At 38.0% G+C, this 18,994-nt stretch overlaps 2 protein-coding genes across 2 annotated transcripts in view; one reads left to right on the top strand and one right to left on the bottom strand.

Annotated features, from left to right (window-relative positions):
- Positions 1-18,994, bottom strand: part of mIF2 (mitochondrial translation initiation factor 2) — a 54,725-nt gene that overhangs the window by 35,642 nt on the left and 89 nt on the right. The gene's annotated exons all lie outside the window — the stretch shown is intronic.
- Positions 1,100-18,667, top strand: LOC136848855 (beta-galactosidase-like). The gene is made up of 14 exons (XM_067121675.1): positions 1,100-1,186; positions 2,516-2,610; positions 7,131-7,306; positions 8,811-8,961; positions 9,173-9,236; positions 11,394-11,495; positions 12,767-12,946; positions 13,497-13,621; positions 15,156-15,249; positions 15,401-15,519; positions 16,530-16,730; positions 16,862-17,059; positions 17,279-17,536; positions 18,216-18,667. Exons 2-14 carry the CDS (start codon positions 2,542-2,544, stop codon positions 18,426-18,428), a joined length of 1,950 nt encoding a protein of 649 aa, XP_066977776.1. The 5' UTR covers positions 1,100-1,186; positions 2,516-2,541; the 3' UTR covers positions 18,429-18,667.

Genomic DNA, 18,994 nt, shown 5'->3' with positions numbered 1-18,994 from the left:
GTGTGTGCCTATATAAACAGATAGACAGATACAGTAATTAAAAATAAAGTTAAAAATGGGGGCTAGTAGCATCCTGTTTGATAAGTCCGTGAGAAGAGAAAAGACCCGTTACATGGTGTCTTTATCATCAAGTAATAAAAAGTAGGTACACATAGTACTGAGGCAGGCATTTAAGTGACTTGTAAAGTCGAGTGGCTTCAGCCAGGCTGACACTCAACAACAAGCAAACAGGTGTTAAGAAGGCAACAACATTACACAGCACTATTACATCTTCTACGCAAGCTGCTGCATGACTCTAGCGACTAAATTTGATATGCATCAGATTTCAAGGCAACGGGCAGACGTGGGTCGGTGAAGAAGAGCATGGACGATTGTCTGAGAGTTGTTACTCCAATAGGTAAACAATTACCATTCAAATGAAATGGTAATTGTATGAAATAAAAATGCTGCCTATTTGAAGGAACTTACTTATTCCAGAGCAGTGAATATCATCAGCTGCAAAAATGCAATCCCAAATGAGGTTGGCGGAGGTACAATGAGCTTATACTGTACTTTCATCAAAGGTAACCCCACAGGGTAGACCATGGGTAACCCATTACTAATTAATGAATAAAACAGAATAAAAATTAGGAATTAACTCTCAGGCATCTACATTTGCCTACAGAGAGAAGAGCGATTACAGAAGTAAAGAAAACTAAAACAGAGGTGAAATTAATATCAAAAGACCACATTATCGATTTCATGTCTTCAGAATGCTCAGATGATGTTGAACTGATTTACTCATCTCTTCATTTGGGTCAATATCAATATTTCATATCACTCCTAAAATCAATGGCGGTTTGTTGGTGCTTTATAGCCAGCCGGGCTTTGCCTCCAAAAGGTTACAATGAATTGTAACAATTTCTATTTAAATTCTTATGAAAATACTCATGCGAACGCGGCCACATAAAAGAAGCATTGTCACATCCTTCCCTGTCATATCATTTTTCGGACATGAAGGTTTAAGCCAAGTCATTTTCTTTATCCGCTCCACTGTTGTAGCATCACTGAATTATTCACAAGACTAATATACTAAAGAGATAAAGGAAAAGTACGTATTGTGAGAAAGAAGCAGCTGTGTTTACGATAGGGCACCGAAAATTCAGAACTGCTTCTCAACACACGAGCTGAGCTCATCCGCACCCAGGTAAGTGGTTGAGTTCAGACGTCGGTCTAGGGGAGCTGCTGGCCCTTTCTTTCCAAAAAGCTCTACAAAGGCCCCAGAGCACTTAACCATAGTTGAAGACCTATTCCAAAGCATGTCTTTAGAGCTCTACTTTGTCCATACTTACCTATAGAACGCAACCCATCATTTCTTTGAAACTGATTAACCTGCACGATTTACTTAGTGATCTGTTATGAAAAAAGGCATTTCAAATATCTTATATAAAGCCAACACACACACACACACACACACACACACACACACACACACACACACACACACACATATATATATATATATATATATATATATATATATATATATATATATACAAATATATATACATATGTCCAATACAGCACGAAGGAACGTGTGCTTGAGAATATCACTAAGTCCAAGTCGGAGGGTGAGTGAAAACCGAGACTTCGGACAAGTACTTTCGTAGTTCATTCTACATTTTCAAGTTCACGACACTATTCCATCTTCTACGCAAGCTGCATGCCTCTAGCGACTAAATTTGATATCATGCATCAGATATCAAGGCAACAAGCAGACGTGGGTCGGTGAAGAAGCGCAAGAACTTGAAAATGTAGACTAAACTACGAAAGTCCTTGTTCAAAGTCCCCGTTTTCACTCACCTTCCGACTTGGACTTAGTGATATATATATATATGTATATATAGAGTCTCGGATTCAACGCATACTGGGAAAACCTCACACTTAAAGGGGAAATTATTTATGATAAGTATGTTTACTCTTTCCGGGATTCAAACCATTACCTTTTTTGGGCTTGGCGTGCGTGACTGACTTCATCCACTATGCCATTTCTCTTGATGGCTGACTGGTTAAAGCCACCGCCACTCACTTTCAAGCCAAAAAGGCGTCGCTTCGAATCCTGATCAAGTTGGTGCACCTCTCATAATTACTATTCTTTTGAAATTAAGTTTTTCCTTTGATATACAATGAAATCGATATTACTAGGTTATTTCGGAAGCAATAAAAATGCCTTGCATAATAAATATATACTTAGGTTCCAACTCCTTTTACGATATGACTTGTGCAGATGAACTGCTAATGCCCTGGGCTCTCGCTTGAAAGACTGGGGTTCGGTCCCAATGTCAATCAGAAATTTATAAATACATTTATATATATATATATATATATATATATATATATATATATATATATATATATATATATACATATATATATATATGTATACATAGTATATATATACAGTACATATATATATGTATGTATATATATATATAATTATATATATATACACACACATTATAATTTCTTTCTTCAGACGGTGTCTGGCAAAGACGAGGTACAATGATGCTGTCAACTGGAGTATGGGCTGGTGTTCTGCTTTTGCAAGTTCTAGGTGGAAACAGCTTCAAGGTAGGTGATATGTTTGCATAATTTTTGTGGAAACATCATCTCACGTTACTTTAGAAATTATATTACAATTCTGTAGCAGATGAAGTGGAAGCTGAGTTACTACTAAGGTCTGGAAAGACCCCTTGTGGGTTGCCTAATCCAACTCCGAAACTCTCACCAGTCCTTCGCAAGGCTCAAAAAATTCTCACCCCTAAAAAGACGAAGCCCATCCTTACCTGCAAACTGAAGTTGAAAATCTCTGCAGTTCTTGAGGAATCTAGGCTCTAAATTTATATTGATATGCGTCAACTTACCATTTGTTGCAATGTACAAAAAGCACGTTAAAAGAAGAAGAAGAAGAAGCATTAAAAAATGGCAAAGTCATTTTACTTCATTGTGTTATAAACTTCGTTTATAACACAGAAGGGGGTTGGAGTTACAGTTTGTTAATCTGGGCAGCATGTTCTTTAAACGAAAAAGACTGGCTGGATTGTAATGTGTCTTTTTTTATTTACTTTTTACAAAGTTCTAAAAAATATGGAGGGTAACATAATGAATCTCCTATTTTATCAATACTTTTAAACTCCTCTTCCAAGAATTCAGGACTGCAAATTCCAAGAGCTATAAGATACATACTGGAAAACGTTGACACCTTAATTTGTTTAGCACGGGTTCCCTATATGCATATCTTTCGTTCATCAGACTTTCTTTGAAGCCTTTCAAGACCCTACCAGCCATTGCTTCAGCACACTTGGAAAAATGACCTTTGTTGGTTCACGTGTGCTTTAGTCCTACATGGACCAGTATGATGATTCTAACAAGTAAAAAATGCGCCGAAGTTTCTTCGGCGCAGTAGAGTTTTCTATACGGGGTATAATTCTGTATGAAACTCAGCCGTGGCCCATGAGACTTAAAGCTACAGCCTGATGGTGGCATGTGTTGTAGGCACCTATAGCGCTCCCAGACGCACGACCATGGCTAACTTTAACCTTAAATAAAATAAAAACTACCAAGGCAAGAGGGCAGCAATTTGGTATGTTTGATGATTGGAGGGTGGATGAGCATCATACCAATTTGCAGCCCTCTAGCCTCAGTAGTTTTTTTAAGATCTGAGGTGCTGACGTCGTCCCCCTGTCCTTCTAGTCTGCTCCCACCTCTCAGGTGCGTGTCACGTGCTCAAGTGAATATGAAATCAACAAATTCTTATCAGCAGTCTTTGCAGACCTACCGATAAGCTTTTCAAATCAGCTGCGGAATTCTCACGTCTTTTCTTTTTTCGGGGGGGCAGAAATAAGATATAACACTTAAAGTGGGAACATTGCACATTGCATCTTGAAGCTGAATGTTCAAACTAACTGTTACTTAGTGAAAATCAAGCTTAGTGAATGAACTTAATGATTTTAGATATTTATGATATCCTAATATGTGGTTCAAATTGGTCTAATGTTTTCCATGGCATAATATCTCGTGTGCTTCCTTTAACCAATGCAATGAGGATAAAACCATAAGGACTAAAAGAAGAGATGATTCCTCTTCTTTTCGACAAAGGACCCTATTGGAATGGAATACAGAGTTTGGGCCAAAGGCCAGGCGCTGGGACCTATGTGGTCATTCAGCGCTGAAACGGAAATTGACAGTAAAAAGGTTTGAAAGGTTACAGGAGGAAAACCTCAAAGCAGTTGCACTATGAATCAATTGTTAGGAGAGGGTGGATAGCAAGATGGAAGAAAGATAATATGAATGGCGGTACAGTAAAAGGAATGAAAGGGGCTGCAGCTGGGGGCCGAAGGGACGCTGCAAAGAACCTTTAGTAATGCCTACAGTGCACCCCGTGAGGTGCGCTGACGGCACTACCCCGCTACGGCGAAAGGAGCTGACTTGTTGCTATGTGAAGCGTCGGCACAAAAGGAAGAACAGTTTTATTGAATGGCCTTGAAAACATTTACACACACAAACACACACATATATATATGTATATATATGTGTGTGTGCATTATGTGTATGTGTGGGTGTATATGTATCATTAATTTTACACATGACATTTTTTATACTTGTAAATTATATAAAATTCACTGTACTTCGAGAATACCTTAACTTACCCCCAAAGAGAGTTACGTATGAAAGTTTCACCTACCATGACCAAGATTAGAACTCCTGCATTCAATTTTATGTCTGTGTATATATGTATTTATGTATATATTTAAGAAAAAAAAGAATAGTTAATAAAAACTTCGATTAAATTCTGTATTATTGCAAAGTATATAGGAGACAACGATCATGAATGCAATGGTGTGCAGTGACTGGAGGAATACTTGATCAGATTTTTGCTGGAGCAGAAGTAATAACTGTTGGGGGAGGCTTGAAAAAGTGGCCATGATTATTATTTAAACAAGTGATAATAGCATATTCAAAAGATAGAATGGGTGAAATATGATTTATGGTTAAAGACACTAAAGTAGGAGTTAAAGAGGAGTATGCAAATTCAAGGATGAGCATTTATGGGTACAGTAGAGTGGTAAGAAGGGATAAAAATAATTGCTGTTCAGAAAATGGTGGATAATCTAGTCAAGGACAAAGTAAGTGAAAGAACTGTGGTGTCTAATGAAAATCTATAGATAATATCTGAGTTATGTTTAATTAAGGAAAAAAAAGAATTTGCTTATATGGGAAGCAAATGCAGAGAGGCAGGTTACTGAGCAAATGGATCATAGATTAAGAAATGTAGATAGAGAACTGGTGTCTGAGAAGACTGAAGCCTTGTGTGGATGTAGTGAATGTTTTAAGGATGTGTTTAAGTAAGAGGATTTATATCAACAATGACGAATTATTGAATATGAGGAACGTTATGGAAGTGATTGCTTTAAGAATATAAGGCAAACAGTTTAGCAATTTAAAAACGTAAAGGCCCCAAGATTGATGGGATTACAAGTGAGAAGCTTTGGTAAAAGTATGACTAAGTGACTGATCAGCGTCTGTAAATTATGTAATGTATGATGGGCGTGAAGAATAATGGTTAAGAGGTAAACATCATTTAGTAAGCCAGGGAAGGTCTATGGTGGGGTTTTTATTTAAGGAGTAACAGATGACAAAAGAATTAACGGATAAAGGCAATGTGAGTTTAGACAAGGAAGAGGGTGTGTGAATTTCGTGTTCATTGTGGAACAGTAATTTGAGAAGTTCTACGATATAGGTGGACTGCTAAATGTGGCATCCATAAACCTGGAAAATGCTTATGTCAGAATTGCTAAAGTCTAGTGTGGTAGGTGTTGCAGATGTTGGTACCGAGGATAATGTACCGAGGGGGAGTAATATTTTTGCATGATGAAATCGAAGGATACGTTACAGAATATGTATATAAGAGTGGCTCCTTTGTTACAAAAGAAGGCACGAGACAAGGGTAAGACTATTCTATCTAAAATCTTGATGTGTGTTGTAAGTTTAGAAGTTATAGAAAGGAAATCAGATAAAGGTACAATGTTGTAGGATAAGAAAATGGGTCATGAATGGCAAGTGGAGTAGGTGATGTTTTCGTGTTATGCAGTGTTGACTGGGAATAGCCACGAGAAACAACAAAAGCTAGCGAGAAAGTCTGACAGTGTCTGCAACAGCAGAAAGGTGAAAATGAATGTGAGCAAGAGTAAGACCGTGAGGGTAAATGAAAAACATGAAGGTGAAACAATGTGAGATTATGTGGATGGTACAGTGCAAGAATGGATGTGTGAACGAATAGGACTGATGATGATAAGATGAGAGAAAAGGAGTTTAGTTAACTCTACGAAAAAGGCTAGAAAAAAAGGTGAGTATATTGAAGCCAACGTAGGAATGTGTGAGGTGTTTGTTGCGCAAATTCTCCTATATAGAAGTGAAATGTACAGTTTGATTGTACAGAAAACGACACCTACTGAAGCTATCGAGATGATTTTTTTTTTTTGTAATATATGTCGAGTACGAAGGATGACAATGGCCAGAAATGCGGAAGTGTTGAAGTGCTAATGAGGTTTACAGAGTTGAAAAGATGTATCACTTTTTTTAGATGATTTGGTCATGTGGAAAGAATGGAGGATGACAGATTAGTAGCAAAGCACACGTAGTTCGCAATTGGGGGAAAACAAATGAGGAAGATCTAAAACGTTCTGGATGGGCAGCGGAGAAGGTAGTGGAACAAATATCTCTTATGTCTAAAAAAAGGTTTGAATAAATTAGAGGTGAATTGTGGAGTATACCTAGCTGGAAATTAATCGTCTGCAATTTGTATTTTTCACTGTTATAATTTTTAATTTTTTTCTATTATTCTCCAAATAATTACTGTCATTACCATTATTATGAATTTTATTTTTTCTACCTCTTCAGCAACTGTGTAGATACTGCCGATAATTAATTTTATATCATGTAACCTTATGTATCTAGATTGTGTGTATTGTTTTTGTATATTCCATGTATTTGGCCCTGAGCCGCAATAAAGATTATTATTATTATTATTATTATTATTATTATTATTATTATTATTATTATTATTATCATTATTATTATTTGAATTCCAGGTACCCGAGAATGACAACCGTACTTTTGTCATCGATTACGACAACGACCAATTCTTGAAGGATGGAAAACCGTTCAGATACATCTCTGGGTCGATGCACTACTTCCGCACGGTGCCGTCCGAGTGGCGGGACCGCCTGAGGAAGTTACGAATGGCCGGTTTCAACGCTGTTCAGACGTAGGTCCCTATGTTGTTGAGGTCTCCAGATTCCTTAATCTCCCGCAGGTGCACTTCGTCAGTACTTTGGGTCTTTTCTGTTGGTTTAGGGGAAATTTTTAGGCTGCCATTTAGCGCTTGGGACGGCAAAAGGATGAAGAGATCCAGAAAATAAAAGAAATGAATCCAGAAAATAAATGTAATGCCACGAGACGAATATCTTTTACAAGGTTTTTCGAAGGGATAAACACTAGGCCTACATGTGGCCGGCGATGTACTGCTCATATTGATCACTTGCTGTGTCCTAGTTAGCCTTTGGTAATGCACACTACTTATGCTCAGATAATAATAATAATAATAATAATAATAATAATAATAATAATAATAATAATACAGAAAACATGATAAAGAGGAATGGGATAAAAACAGGTAAAAAATGCGCCGAAAAAAAGAGCAACCGAGCTTTCTGTCCGTTGGTGGCCTCAGCCACGGTCCATAAAATTCTTAGCCGCGGCCCATGAAACTCAGCCACGGTCCGGTAGTGCCTATGTTGTTGTCAGCCTACCTATAGCGCTGCCAGAAGTACGATTATGGCAACTTTAACCTTAAATAAGATAAAAACTATTGAGGCTAGAGGGCTGCAATTTGTTGTTGGATGATTGGAGGGTGTATGATCAACATACCAATTTGCAGCCCTACAGCCTCAGTAGTTTTTAAGATCTGAAGCCGGACGGACAGACAAAGCCGGCACAATAGTTTTCTTTTGCAGAAAACTAAAAAGAAGATTCAGGGAGGAAAGATTGTCTTGGCTTTATTTGTCCCGTCGGGGTTTCATTAAGTGACTGGTGGTTTTCTGGAAAGATGCTGAAAGTAAAAAGATTTTGACACACCTGTCTAACATCCCCAGATTTGCAAACGCCATATAATAATTGCATAATTTACTTTAGTGTTATCAGTTGTTGTTTTCAAAGCACCATACTTCCCAAAAAATTAAATATCACAGGTTTTAGGAATTACATTTTTTTTTTTTACTATTCTGGAACATTACTTAGCGTTGTTCTGCGTGTGTGTGTGTGTGTCGTGGCTACCAGGGTTTTCCGTATTGGAAATTCTTTACACTTACTTGTTGGTCAGTATACTTAAGAAGGATGTGATATATTTTCATGTTAAGGTGTCTATATCTTACTGTTACTAAGAACAGAGAGAATGGGCAAATCAGTTCGTCCAAATGGAATATTTAGGCTGGATTGGTAATGTATTGATTTAATGTTTCACCACCACCAGAAAAGGGATGGCTCTATATGGCTAGTTAATTTTATTTCTATGGTTAAGAATAAAAGAAGTCCCATTCGTCAAAAGGTTGGTTTGCCTAAAGTTAACGGGGTTCAGGACTTAATCAGTAACACTGTGGCAGAGTATCAATGAACGCCAAGACACTTGTGTCCTGTCATCTTGACATCAAAGTTTTAAAGGTTGCGGAATAGATAATGCATCTTCCTTTCAAAGCTGAGCACCTTCACTGTAGGTACATTGAGTGGGCGAGCCACGAGCCTGAGCCAGATGTTTATGATTTCCACGGCATTCTGGACCTGGAAACTTTCATCAGAACTGCCCAAGAAGAAGATCTTCTGGTAATCCTGCGTCCGGGACCTTTCATAGATGCTGAAAGAGACATGGTAAACCTTCGGGTTATCTTAGGAACTTGCTTTTATTTTCCTGACCGAATGAAATATAACGATATGATGTCAGTTGGCTTGTGGGAAACAAATTCAAAATGTCATCGTTCTCCCGAATAAATCTGTAATTCATATTTTTAAGGTAACTGTTTCCTCTTCCTGAAAGTGTTTTTTCACTGTGAGATTCACTTTACCGTTTCCCTTTTGATAGGGAGGACTTCCTTACTGGCTGCTGAGGAAGAATAAAGACATGAAGCTCCGAAGCAGTGACCCGAGTAAGTAGTGAAATCGTCTTCATTTGATGGCTCCAATTTGTTGTGGCTCAGTCTGAAATTTTCATAATTTTTATATGGATTTGGAGTCTTCTGGTAGGGAGCCACGTTCTGGAAGGTGTCAGTAGAATTGTTTTTGCTTAAAAGATTTTTTTTTATAATATCAGCAAGTCTCCTCATGTTTGCCTATGTTCAGTTACTTCTCATGGACGTAGTATGGTTGGTGAAATGAAGATATGAAAATAGAGAAAAAGCGAATAAACGTAATAGCCTGAATCTGCAAAGGTTATAATTACTTCTTAGTTCCTCTTTTCTTAAATCTCTGTAGGTTAACTGCAAGGCGATTTTTGTTATGATTTGCAGCACATGTGAGGAGCTGTCTTGCAGAACACAGTGACTTCTGTTATGGAAAGAAATACCCTCTGCACTCAATATTTGTTTTGAATCTTTGGAACTTCGTCTGCTGCCTCCATTTCTTATATTCCTACATGGCCGTTCACCCAACACATAAACCTTTAACTTTCAGGAGTTGATTTCTTGGATAATGCTTTTGATGAACGTTACTCCTGGAGAAGGAGTTTGCTTCGGAACTTACTGTTTTTAGAATGCCAATTTGTACACCTTGTTGGCTGGCATTGTAAGGAAACTCATATACAGTACTCCAGAAATCAATTGACATTATTAATATATTAGCTGGTTGAGATTAAGTTGGCTTTATGCCAGCACTGGCTCTTGCTCATGGAGCAGCCCGAAAAGGTCATTCGGACTATATACAAATAATAAACTGGCAATGTTTAAGAATTATGTTAATGTGAAATGAAAACGATGGTCATGATGAAATGAAAGGTTCGATAGGCAGAAATTAAACCCATCTGAACCCTTTAAAGTCTTAGCAGGGAGTACTGGCAAGTTGCAGACAGTCAGTAATAAAATTTTTAAAATTCGTCGTACGAATGAAAAAACTGGTTCAGAAAAACTGCGGAACCATTGTACCAAATTTCATTTACCGGAAAAGTACTGTTCACTGCAACAGGCTGAAGTGCCAAGAAGTGTGTGAAAATTATGGATATGGATTTTTTCCGCTTGGAGAAGTAGCCTGCATTTGCTTCTTTCCTGATAAGAAACCCCATTTTTGATCAGTTTTGGTGAGTTTCTAGGTGAGATACCGATTGCTGAGGTGCAGGCTCTGGTGTCAGTCTTGGTGGGTTTGTCTTAACTTTTCAGTGTGCAGTGCAAGGCAGTCTAACACTGCATCGTTTGAACCATTCAAGATGTGGTTCAGAACCCCTTGGGCATTTGGGTATAGTCAGTTCCCATTTCTTGAATTTCTCCAGACACTCTTTGGCTTCATGCCTCCTGCTGCAGACTGCATAAACAATGGGTCCTCTATGATGATCCTGGTAGCGACTATAATGCTGGTCTTGGAAGCATCTGAGGCTCTGGTATGGACTCATCGGTAGGGTAGATGGATGGATATAGATACAGATTTTCTTCTTCTTTCGATCTTATTAATTCCACTGTATAGCAGAGTCGGCCACTCGAGTCATCTTTCTCCATCTATTCCTATTCCTTGCATCTGCTTCCTCCAGTTCAACCTCACCCATGTCCCTGCTCGCCACATCCATCCATCTGATCCGCTGACGACCCACACTCCTCCTCCCTATCAATCACTGGCATGTTCTTAGCTCTCTTGATTGGTTCCACCTCCTCTCTTCTTACTACATGGCTATAGTATCTCAGACGAGCCTTCTTTACATTATATATATCACACATTCTTCTTATCTTGACTCTCCCTCCTCTCCAGTAATGATGTTCCAAGATGGATATAGATACAGATATCTTTCAATAATTACAGAATCTGAAATATAGCTTTTATCAGAATTAGATCCATGTTACGAAAGATGAGAGTTAAACTAATTCTAACCAAAGATATAATCAACATTCCTTCTAAAGTAACAATGATTATATCAATAAGAGTAAAGATAGTTTAAAGAAGTACAGATCAAGATTCTAAGGAAACAGATTTTGTAAGACAGACTATTGCTGCGAATGTCTTCTTTCTAAGACCTCAGAAGTCGGCTAATATTCTTATGAACTTATTTCATATGTTATATATATGTGTGTGTATATATGGATAAATGATCTTCAAATCTATTACAGCCTATGTAAAGGAAGTGGACGACTGGTATGTCAACGCACTGTTCCCTAAAATCAAACCTTTGTTATATGCCAATGGAGGGCCAGTCATTATGATCCAGGTAGGTGTTTTGGATTCGGACATAATTCGACAATAAATGCACGAGAGCGCACACACACATATATATACATATATGTATGTATATATACACATACATACTGTACATACATACATACATATATACAAATATGTATATATTATTCATGCATATAGGCCTATATTTCTAATGATACAAAATTTTCGAGGTTATAAGGATAACGTTTATTTTCTTTGCCTTTTCCTGTAATGATAAATATGTAATTATTTATCTTTTATAATTTGATATATTTATTGCTCTTCCATTTATGTGTCCTGTCTTGTCACTTTTTACATTTGTTCTCCAGAAGACTGCCTAGAACGATCTTGGTGCTTTGGATTGCTTTATAAGAATAATTGGACATTATGAATACAAAATAACAATGAACTCTTCAATTTGACAATCAGTGTCGAAGTAACCCATCCTAAGAAGGGAAATTATATCACAACATTTTATCTCGGTGTGCGGGTGGTTAGGTGGCACCCCGGGACAGATGTGACTGCAAGCACTCCCCCTCAGGGTTACGGTTCGGACGGAGGCAAACGCTTGAGTGGAGTACCAGCTCACTCTCATTATTATCGAAGACGAAGCTTGAAGCAAAATGTAATCAATAACGGCAAAGAACGAATGACGTCTCATTTTCAGGTCCCGCAGGGAGGTAGCGCCATCAGTGCACCTCATGCGGTAGTTCTTCGTTGGAGGGGTGGGTAGAGCTCTCGGCTAGCACGCTGTTGGCCCAGCGTTCGACTCTCCAACCGGCCAATGAAGAATTAGAGGAATTTATTCCTGGTGATAGAAATTCATTCCTCATCATAATGTGGTTCGGATTCCACAATAAGCTGTAGGCCCCGTTGCTAGGTAACCAGTTGGTTCTTAGCCACGTAAAATAAATCTAATCCTTCGGGCCAGCCCTCTCTAGGAGAGCTGTTAATCAGCTCAGTGGTCTGGTTAAACTAAGATATACTTAACTTAACCTCATGCGGTGCGCTGTAGGCATTACTTGCGGTTCTTTGCAGCGTGCCTTCGCCCCCTGGCTGCAATCCTTTCATTCCTTTTGCTTTAGCTCCTTTCATACTCTCCTTCTCCCATCTGACTTTCCACCCTCTCCTAACAATTGATTAATAGTGCAACTGCCAGGTTTTCCTCCTGTTATACCTTTTACTGTCAATTTCCGTCTCAACGCTGAATGACCTCATAGGTCCCAGTGCTTGGCCTAAATTCCATATTCAGTTCAGTTCAACTCAATTCATTTTCAGGTAGAAAACGAGTATGGCAGCTACTCGGCCTGCGATTACGCTTACACAACACATCTGCGATCTCTGTACGAGGAAGCTTTTGGCGATTCGGTCCTGCTCTTCACTACGGATGGAGCCGGGACGGGTTACCTAAAATGTGGCAAAATCCAGGATGTATACTCCACTGTGGATTTTGGAGCTGGTGGTAATCGATACAGCTTTTCCTTGAAGTACTAAAGCCAATCTCTAGTACTGTGAAGAAACATTTGAAACATTTCATTAATGTAGCCTATAATTTTTTACCTTAGAGAAGACTTCAGAACATTTTATGGCTTATGGGCCTTGTAATCAAACACACACACACACATATGTATATAGTATGTGTCTTTATATTTTATGTGTGTGTATATATTTGCTCAAAAATAGAATTAGAGTATTATTTACTATCTGGATTATTTACATTCTACGAAACCAGTATTTCTCAGATGTGGTAAATAAAAATTTCCTGAGCAAATCAAATACAGATTCGATCCAGACAGACGAAATAAGTTTACTTTTGGGGATATTTATACACGTAAATACCTACACACGATCTTGGGCTTCTCATGGGTTGATATACCATGAAAACATCGCTGCAACTTTTTTTTATAGGTACTAGTTTTTAAACTGAAGGGATGAGAAATGGAAAATGGAAAGCTTCTCTCTCATGACGATTAATGAGCGAAGTTTTTCTTCTTCTTTGCTTTTCGATCTAGGAGACGTGAGTAGCTCATTTGAGCCAATGAGACTGTTCGAACCAAGAGGACCACTGGTGAACTCCGAGTTTTATCCCGGATGGCTCGACCACTGGGGTGAACCACACAGCAAAGTAGATTCCCAGGTAAACATTTTTTTTTATAAGGAAATATAGGCTTTTTTGCGGGGTGCGGGCCAGGGTGAGGAATGAGAACTAGTTTTCTTTTAGTTGTGTCCTCTAACAGTTTTATTCATAACGGCGATATCAACAATATGATGAAGATACTCTGGTGTATATGTGATTCAGACAGGATGCCATACTGTACATACAGTATTGTAAGAAGCGGCGAGTTTGTGAGGGTTTACAAAGATTTTTATACCTGAGTAGCCAGGTAATACTAAAAATAATGTTAAAGGAAATTTTGTTTAGCTTTATTTCTATGCGTTAAGAATAAAAGAAGTCCCATTCGTCAAAAAGGCTAAAAGTTACCAAAAAAGACAGATAATTAACTTAATTAGAGCGGCCGCCAGTTGAAACTGGGTTACTGAATATGTCGATTTATTTTGAACCCATGAATCAAATCAACATTACTCAAACAACTAGTTCAACGAAAAAAAGAAAAAAAAGAATAAAAGTGAACTGGGATCTTACAGGAGCTAATAACAGCTCCAACTTTGTCCCACTTCAGACATAAGATAATTATCTCAACATAAATTAGCGGATGACACAACGGCTAGGGGCCTCTCATGAAGCGTCTATAAGCAATTTCAAGTGTGTGAATTGAGGACACTGGTATGCTAATCCTTTTCCAAACAAGATTCTGGCCAGGTTCCAAGGTGTGCCTGATTCTGGAAGAGACATCCAGAAAACAATTCGATATCAAGGACCTCTCACTTATCATTAATTGACTGCAAGGGATGAGTCTTAGATCAAGAATATTATATTAACACCATGGAGGGTAATTTATTCAATCTCACTAGGCAACAATAATTGTACTTCATATATGTGACTTCATAAATGGGATATGGTTTTACTAGGATTTTCCTTAGTGACTGTTTAAGAGAGAGAAAAACTTGAAACATGAAAGATAAGTTATGAACATGATGATCACAGCAGCAATAAAGCAAGGACAATAAGAAAAGTTATACTGGGAATAGTACCATTAGTTGTAGCAATATTGGCATTTTTTCAGCAGACATAACAATAATAATAAAGAAGTGAACCTAAGGATCCAAACGACGTCGCTCCCGATAAAGTAGAATAGTTTGTTTCCACTCGTCAATGAAAGAGAACCGACAAATTTAATCCTTTGACAACAATCCCCCTTCACCAGACTTTTAACAGCAACATCTAATGCACCGGGAAAACCACGTTGAAGGTTGAATGATATCTGAAGCTGTACTTATAAGCAGAGTGCAATCCAAAAACTTGAATATCCCAGTAGCCTGACAGACGCCAGGCATCGGCCAAATCCACGACTAGACGATCCACACCACAGCTAGGGGAGATTGTATAACACCGAAACCAAGTCATTTTTCTGTATATGTATATATATATATATATATATGTGTGTGTGTGTGTGTGTGTGTGTGTGTGTGTGTGTGACTGGTCTGAGCAACAACCATAACCCCTACTTGCTTAATGAGGTCATTGGAATGAACTAACTTTTCTCCAACAGACAGTTGCCAAGTCTCTTGACGACATGTTGAAGCTAAACGCCTCAGTCAACATGTACATGTTCCACGGAGGCACCTCATTTGGATTTGGAGCAGGTAAGCTAGGCTCATACGATAAGGGAACGGGGAGAGGGATGGAATGTTCACTTTGTAAATTCAAAGTATTCACATACTACAAATAATCTGAGCTGGCAGCAATCTGCCTATTCTTTATTCTTATATTTTCCTTTATATGTATTTCTTAAAGGCGCCAACTTAGGATCCAGCTATCAGGCTTGTCCAACATCTTACGACTACGATGCCCCCTTGTCAGAAGCTGGGGACCCGACGGAAAAGTATTGGGTGCTGAGAAACATCACTCAGAAGGTGAACTGGTTCTTTTTATGTCTCCTTGAGAAAACCATTCTTTTACCTTCTGCTGTTTGTATCTGCCAGTTTTTTCTAAGACCGCCTAACCATTTGCACTGTGACTGTTGCACAAGTCCACATGAAAAAAATAAAAGAAGGAGTACCAAGATCTTTCGTGTTCTCTCAACACATTTTCGAGGCACAGTGCTAAAAACACGGAGGGTATCTAACAAAGTAAACACAAAAGTTGAAAAAATGTAAACACAAATATCCAAGATCCGGTTGAAACTAGTACAGCAGGTACAGAACAGCTCAACAGGTGATTAAAATGAAACAATCTTACAGATCTCTTTAACAACAAATGTGTCTAGCTTGTACATATCCTGGCTTACATTCAGTAAGTCACCTTGATATTTAATGAAAGCAGATTCAATAACATTTCTACGAGTTATATTGTTACAGCATAAAACAACTTTGCCCCCTCCCAATGAATCTTATGAATACAGGTGGACTACACGTCTGGTCACTGTACGGATACTTGATAACATGGACTGTTTGTCCAAGAAAGCTTGTAACTTTTTCTGAATAAATACTCCATTAGATACCATCCAATACATACATATACATATACGTACATACATACACACACACACATACATATATATATATATATATATATATATATATATATATATATATATATATATATATATATATATATATATATATATATATATATATATATATATATATATATTCACAAACGAAAAGCTACAAATGTCGTTTAATACACAATTCTCTTTACCTCTGAAGTAACGCAGAAGTAAAATCATAATTGAAACTGATTCACCACCTGGGAGATTCGAGCTCCCGAAAAGACATCCTCCAACTTATGTGGCGAGTATTTTTAATTGATTAATTTGTTTGTGTGAATATCCTTTAGTTCTGAGCGTCAAGTTCTTTTATTTGATTTGTCTTTGCTTCCACATCTGACATAAAATTGCTTTGTTTTCATTTCTGTTTTGCAGTACCTGCCCCTTCCCGCTGGGGATGTGCCACCTCCCTCCCCTAAATATAGCTATGGAAAGGTGAATATGACGATCTTGGGCAGCGTACTCCAGCTGGGGAACCTTCTAAAAGCAGTTAATGCTACTTATCCTCTCACCTTCGAGGATTTATTTGTGTCCAATGGAATTGTTGTCTACCAAACTACCGTCCCATTTAGAACGGTAAGTGAGACGGCTAATCAGTGACAGCTGCAACTAACAAATTGAAAAGATGAACATGAAATAAGGAGAATAAGAACTGCTAGAAATCCACCTTTTTTTCTGAAATGTAAAGCGATTTGCGTCGTCAACAGTCGAATCCAGCCAAGCTCAGCATCACTGAAGTACATGATCGTGCTTACGTCTTTGTTGATCAACAATACGTTGGAGTTGCGTCCCGCGAGGAAAGCATCTATGACCTGCCCTTGCAATCGCTTCCCAACCAGACATTGACAATAGTTGCAGAGAGTCAAGGACGTGTCTGCTATGGGTCGCAAATCAATGATTTTAAGGTTAGCAAACTGAGGACTGAAAATCATCTTTAATCTAATATGACTCATTTCTTTTATAGGAAATTTGTTTCATTCGTGGATAATTTTTATGAGATAATATTTCTTTGGAAATCCACATCAATATTCCTTGGGTTTAGGAAAGTCTTGGGAAATAAATCTATAGTTAGTCAACTTTACTGTGTACAATCTATGAACACGAAGGTAACCTCTCTCTCACAGGGATTAACAAAAAACGTCACCTTAAGCGGCCAAGTACTGGAAAACTGGAAAATGGTCCCCCTGCCCTTGACGAATATTACAACCTTTATGATGGCAAGAAATCATCTTGAACACAAAATAGCAACGAGTAACGGGGACCATGATTCTTTGCAAGGGACACCTGCAGGGGGAATGTCATTCTATAAGGGAACCTTCGAAATTCCCAGTGCACCTGATCACCCTCAGGATACATTCCTTCGCCTGGATGGATGGATGAAGGTAAGAGCTCTTCAGGCTTACATTAACGGAGGAGTTTTTAGGTCACTGATTTTTCCAATAAAAAATGCCCAGGGGTGAATTATAACTACAGGTAACTGTTCATAACTGCTGTGTCTTTTAAAAATATGTGATCTCTCAAGGAAAGTCCTAGAGGATAATGTACATATTTTTTTTATAAAGAAGGAGACAAGAGTTTGTCATTTAAGAAAGTCTGATGGCTCTCACTAGAAACCTGTTTCTTACTACTGTATCAACTTTTTCTTATCACCTTAAGGCAATGATTCTTTATACGATCTGCGAATTTTATGTTGACTAATGAAAACTACTGAGTATTGCTAATGGGTGACTTCTTTCGTGCAATGTAACTAAGAGGAATCAACAGTTACAATTCTTCCAAGTAAAAAGGATGTAGGTAAAAAACTTCCTTTTGAATATTTGTAAGACTTGTTTTGACGGCCTTTTTGAAGAAGTTTGAAGTAGAACTTTATAATTTAGAATTAATGTTAGAGACAGAGAACCATCACTGATACCGTTCACTGCCTCTTCCCATTTTGTGATTTGTTTATACAGTAGAGGCTTGATACCATTACTAACCATTGCATATCCAAATGAATATACAATGTCACAGGCCAAAGTCATTTTACACATATTCATTTTTGTGTTTCAACAAATATTCCAGGGCATCGCTTGGGTAAACGACTTCAACCTTGGTCGCTACTGGCCTGAAGTTGGTCCACAGGTAACTCTGTACGTTCCCAGGGCAATTTTGAAGCAAGGAAGCAACTCCATATATCTGCTCGAGCAGGAAGCCTCGCCTTGTGGAGTACAGTCTACTTGTTCTGTATCTCTGCAAAGTACTCATGAAATTGCGGGACCAACTCCAGACCACTAAAGGAAAGATGTTTCTCTTCTCATCTTGATTTATCTTGCTTCTGTTCTCTTCTAAAGTCCTCTTTCAGTCTTATAACACATCCTGTTCCTCTTGTTTTTCCAAGAGTAGTCCCTACTTGTATTCTTTCCTATTATCCTTGTTGATGCAATTATTTTGCTTGGGTAAACAGCCAGTTCGTGTGGAGGGTTCTCCGGCATTCTAACAGCAATTAAAATCATAATACAAAATCAAATTCTGCAGTTCCCAGGGTTTTTTTAACCTAAAAATGTTCTTAGACACTACCGCAGTGAAATCTTTTCGTTCCAATCCTCTAAACAAAGGAGTTTGGTAATAACTGCACATGGGTTCATGTTAATTCTGTCAAGAGACAAAGATAACATACACTTTACACCAGAAAATCCTTTAAACTTGAACGCTCGCGATTTATATCCAAAAAGCAGTAAAACTTTAAATTTAAAATTTCCATAAAATTCCAGAAGATAGTACACATAAAAAACATACAAGATTGAACAATGGACTTCAGTGATGTAACAGTCAGTGCATAGCTTACTGATGTAGTGCAAGGA

Source organism: Macrobrachium rosenbergii, chromosome 19 (genome assembly GCF_040412425.1).
Source record: "Macrobrachium rosenbergii isolate ZJJX-2024 chromosome 19, ASM4041242v1, whole genome shotgun sequence".
NCBI lineage: Eukaryota > Metazoa > Arthropoda > Malacostraca > Decapoda > Palaemonidae > Macrobrachium > Macrobrachium rosenbergii.
This window is presented reverse-complemented; position numbering and strand designations above follow the sequence as displayed.

Coding starts and splice junctions, on each gene's coding strand:
- LOC136848855 (XM_067121675.1), top strand. CDS start 2,542: ATGATGCTGTCAACTGGAGTATGGGCTGGTGTTCTGCTTTTGCAAGTT. Junction 2,611..7,130: donor TAGGTGGAAACAGCTTCAAG/GTAGGTGATATG, acceptor TTTGAATTCCAG/GTACCCGAGAATGACAACCG. Junction 17,060..17,278: donor CGCAAATCAATGATTTTAAG/GTTAGCAAACTG, acceptor TCTCTCTCACAG/GGATTAACAAAAAACGTCAC.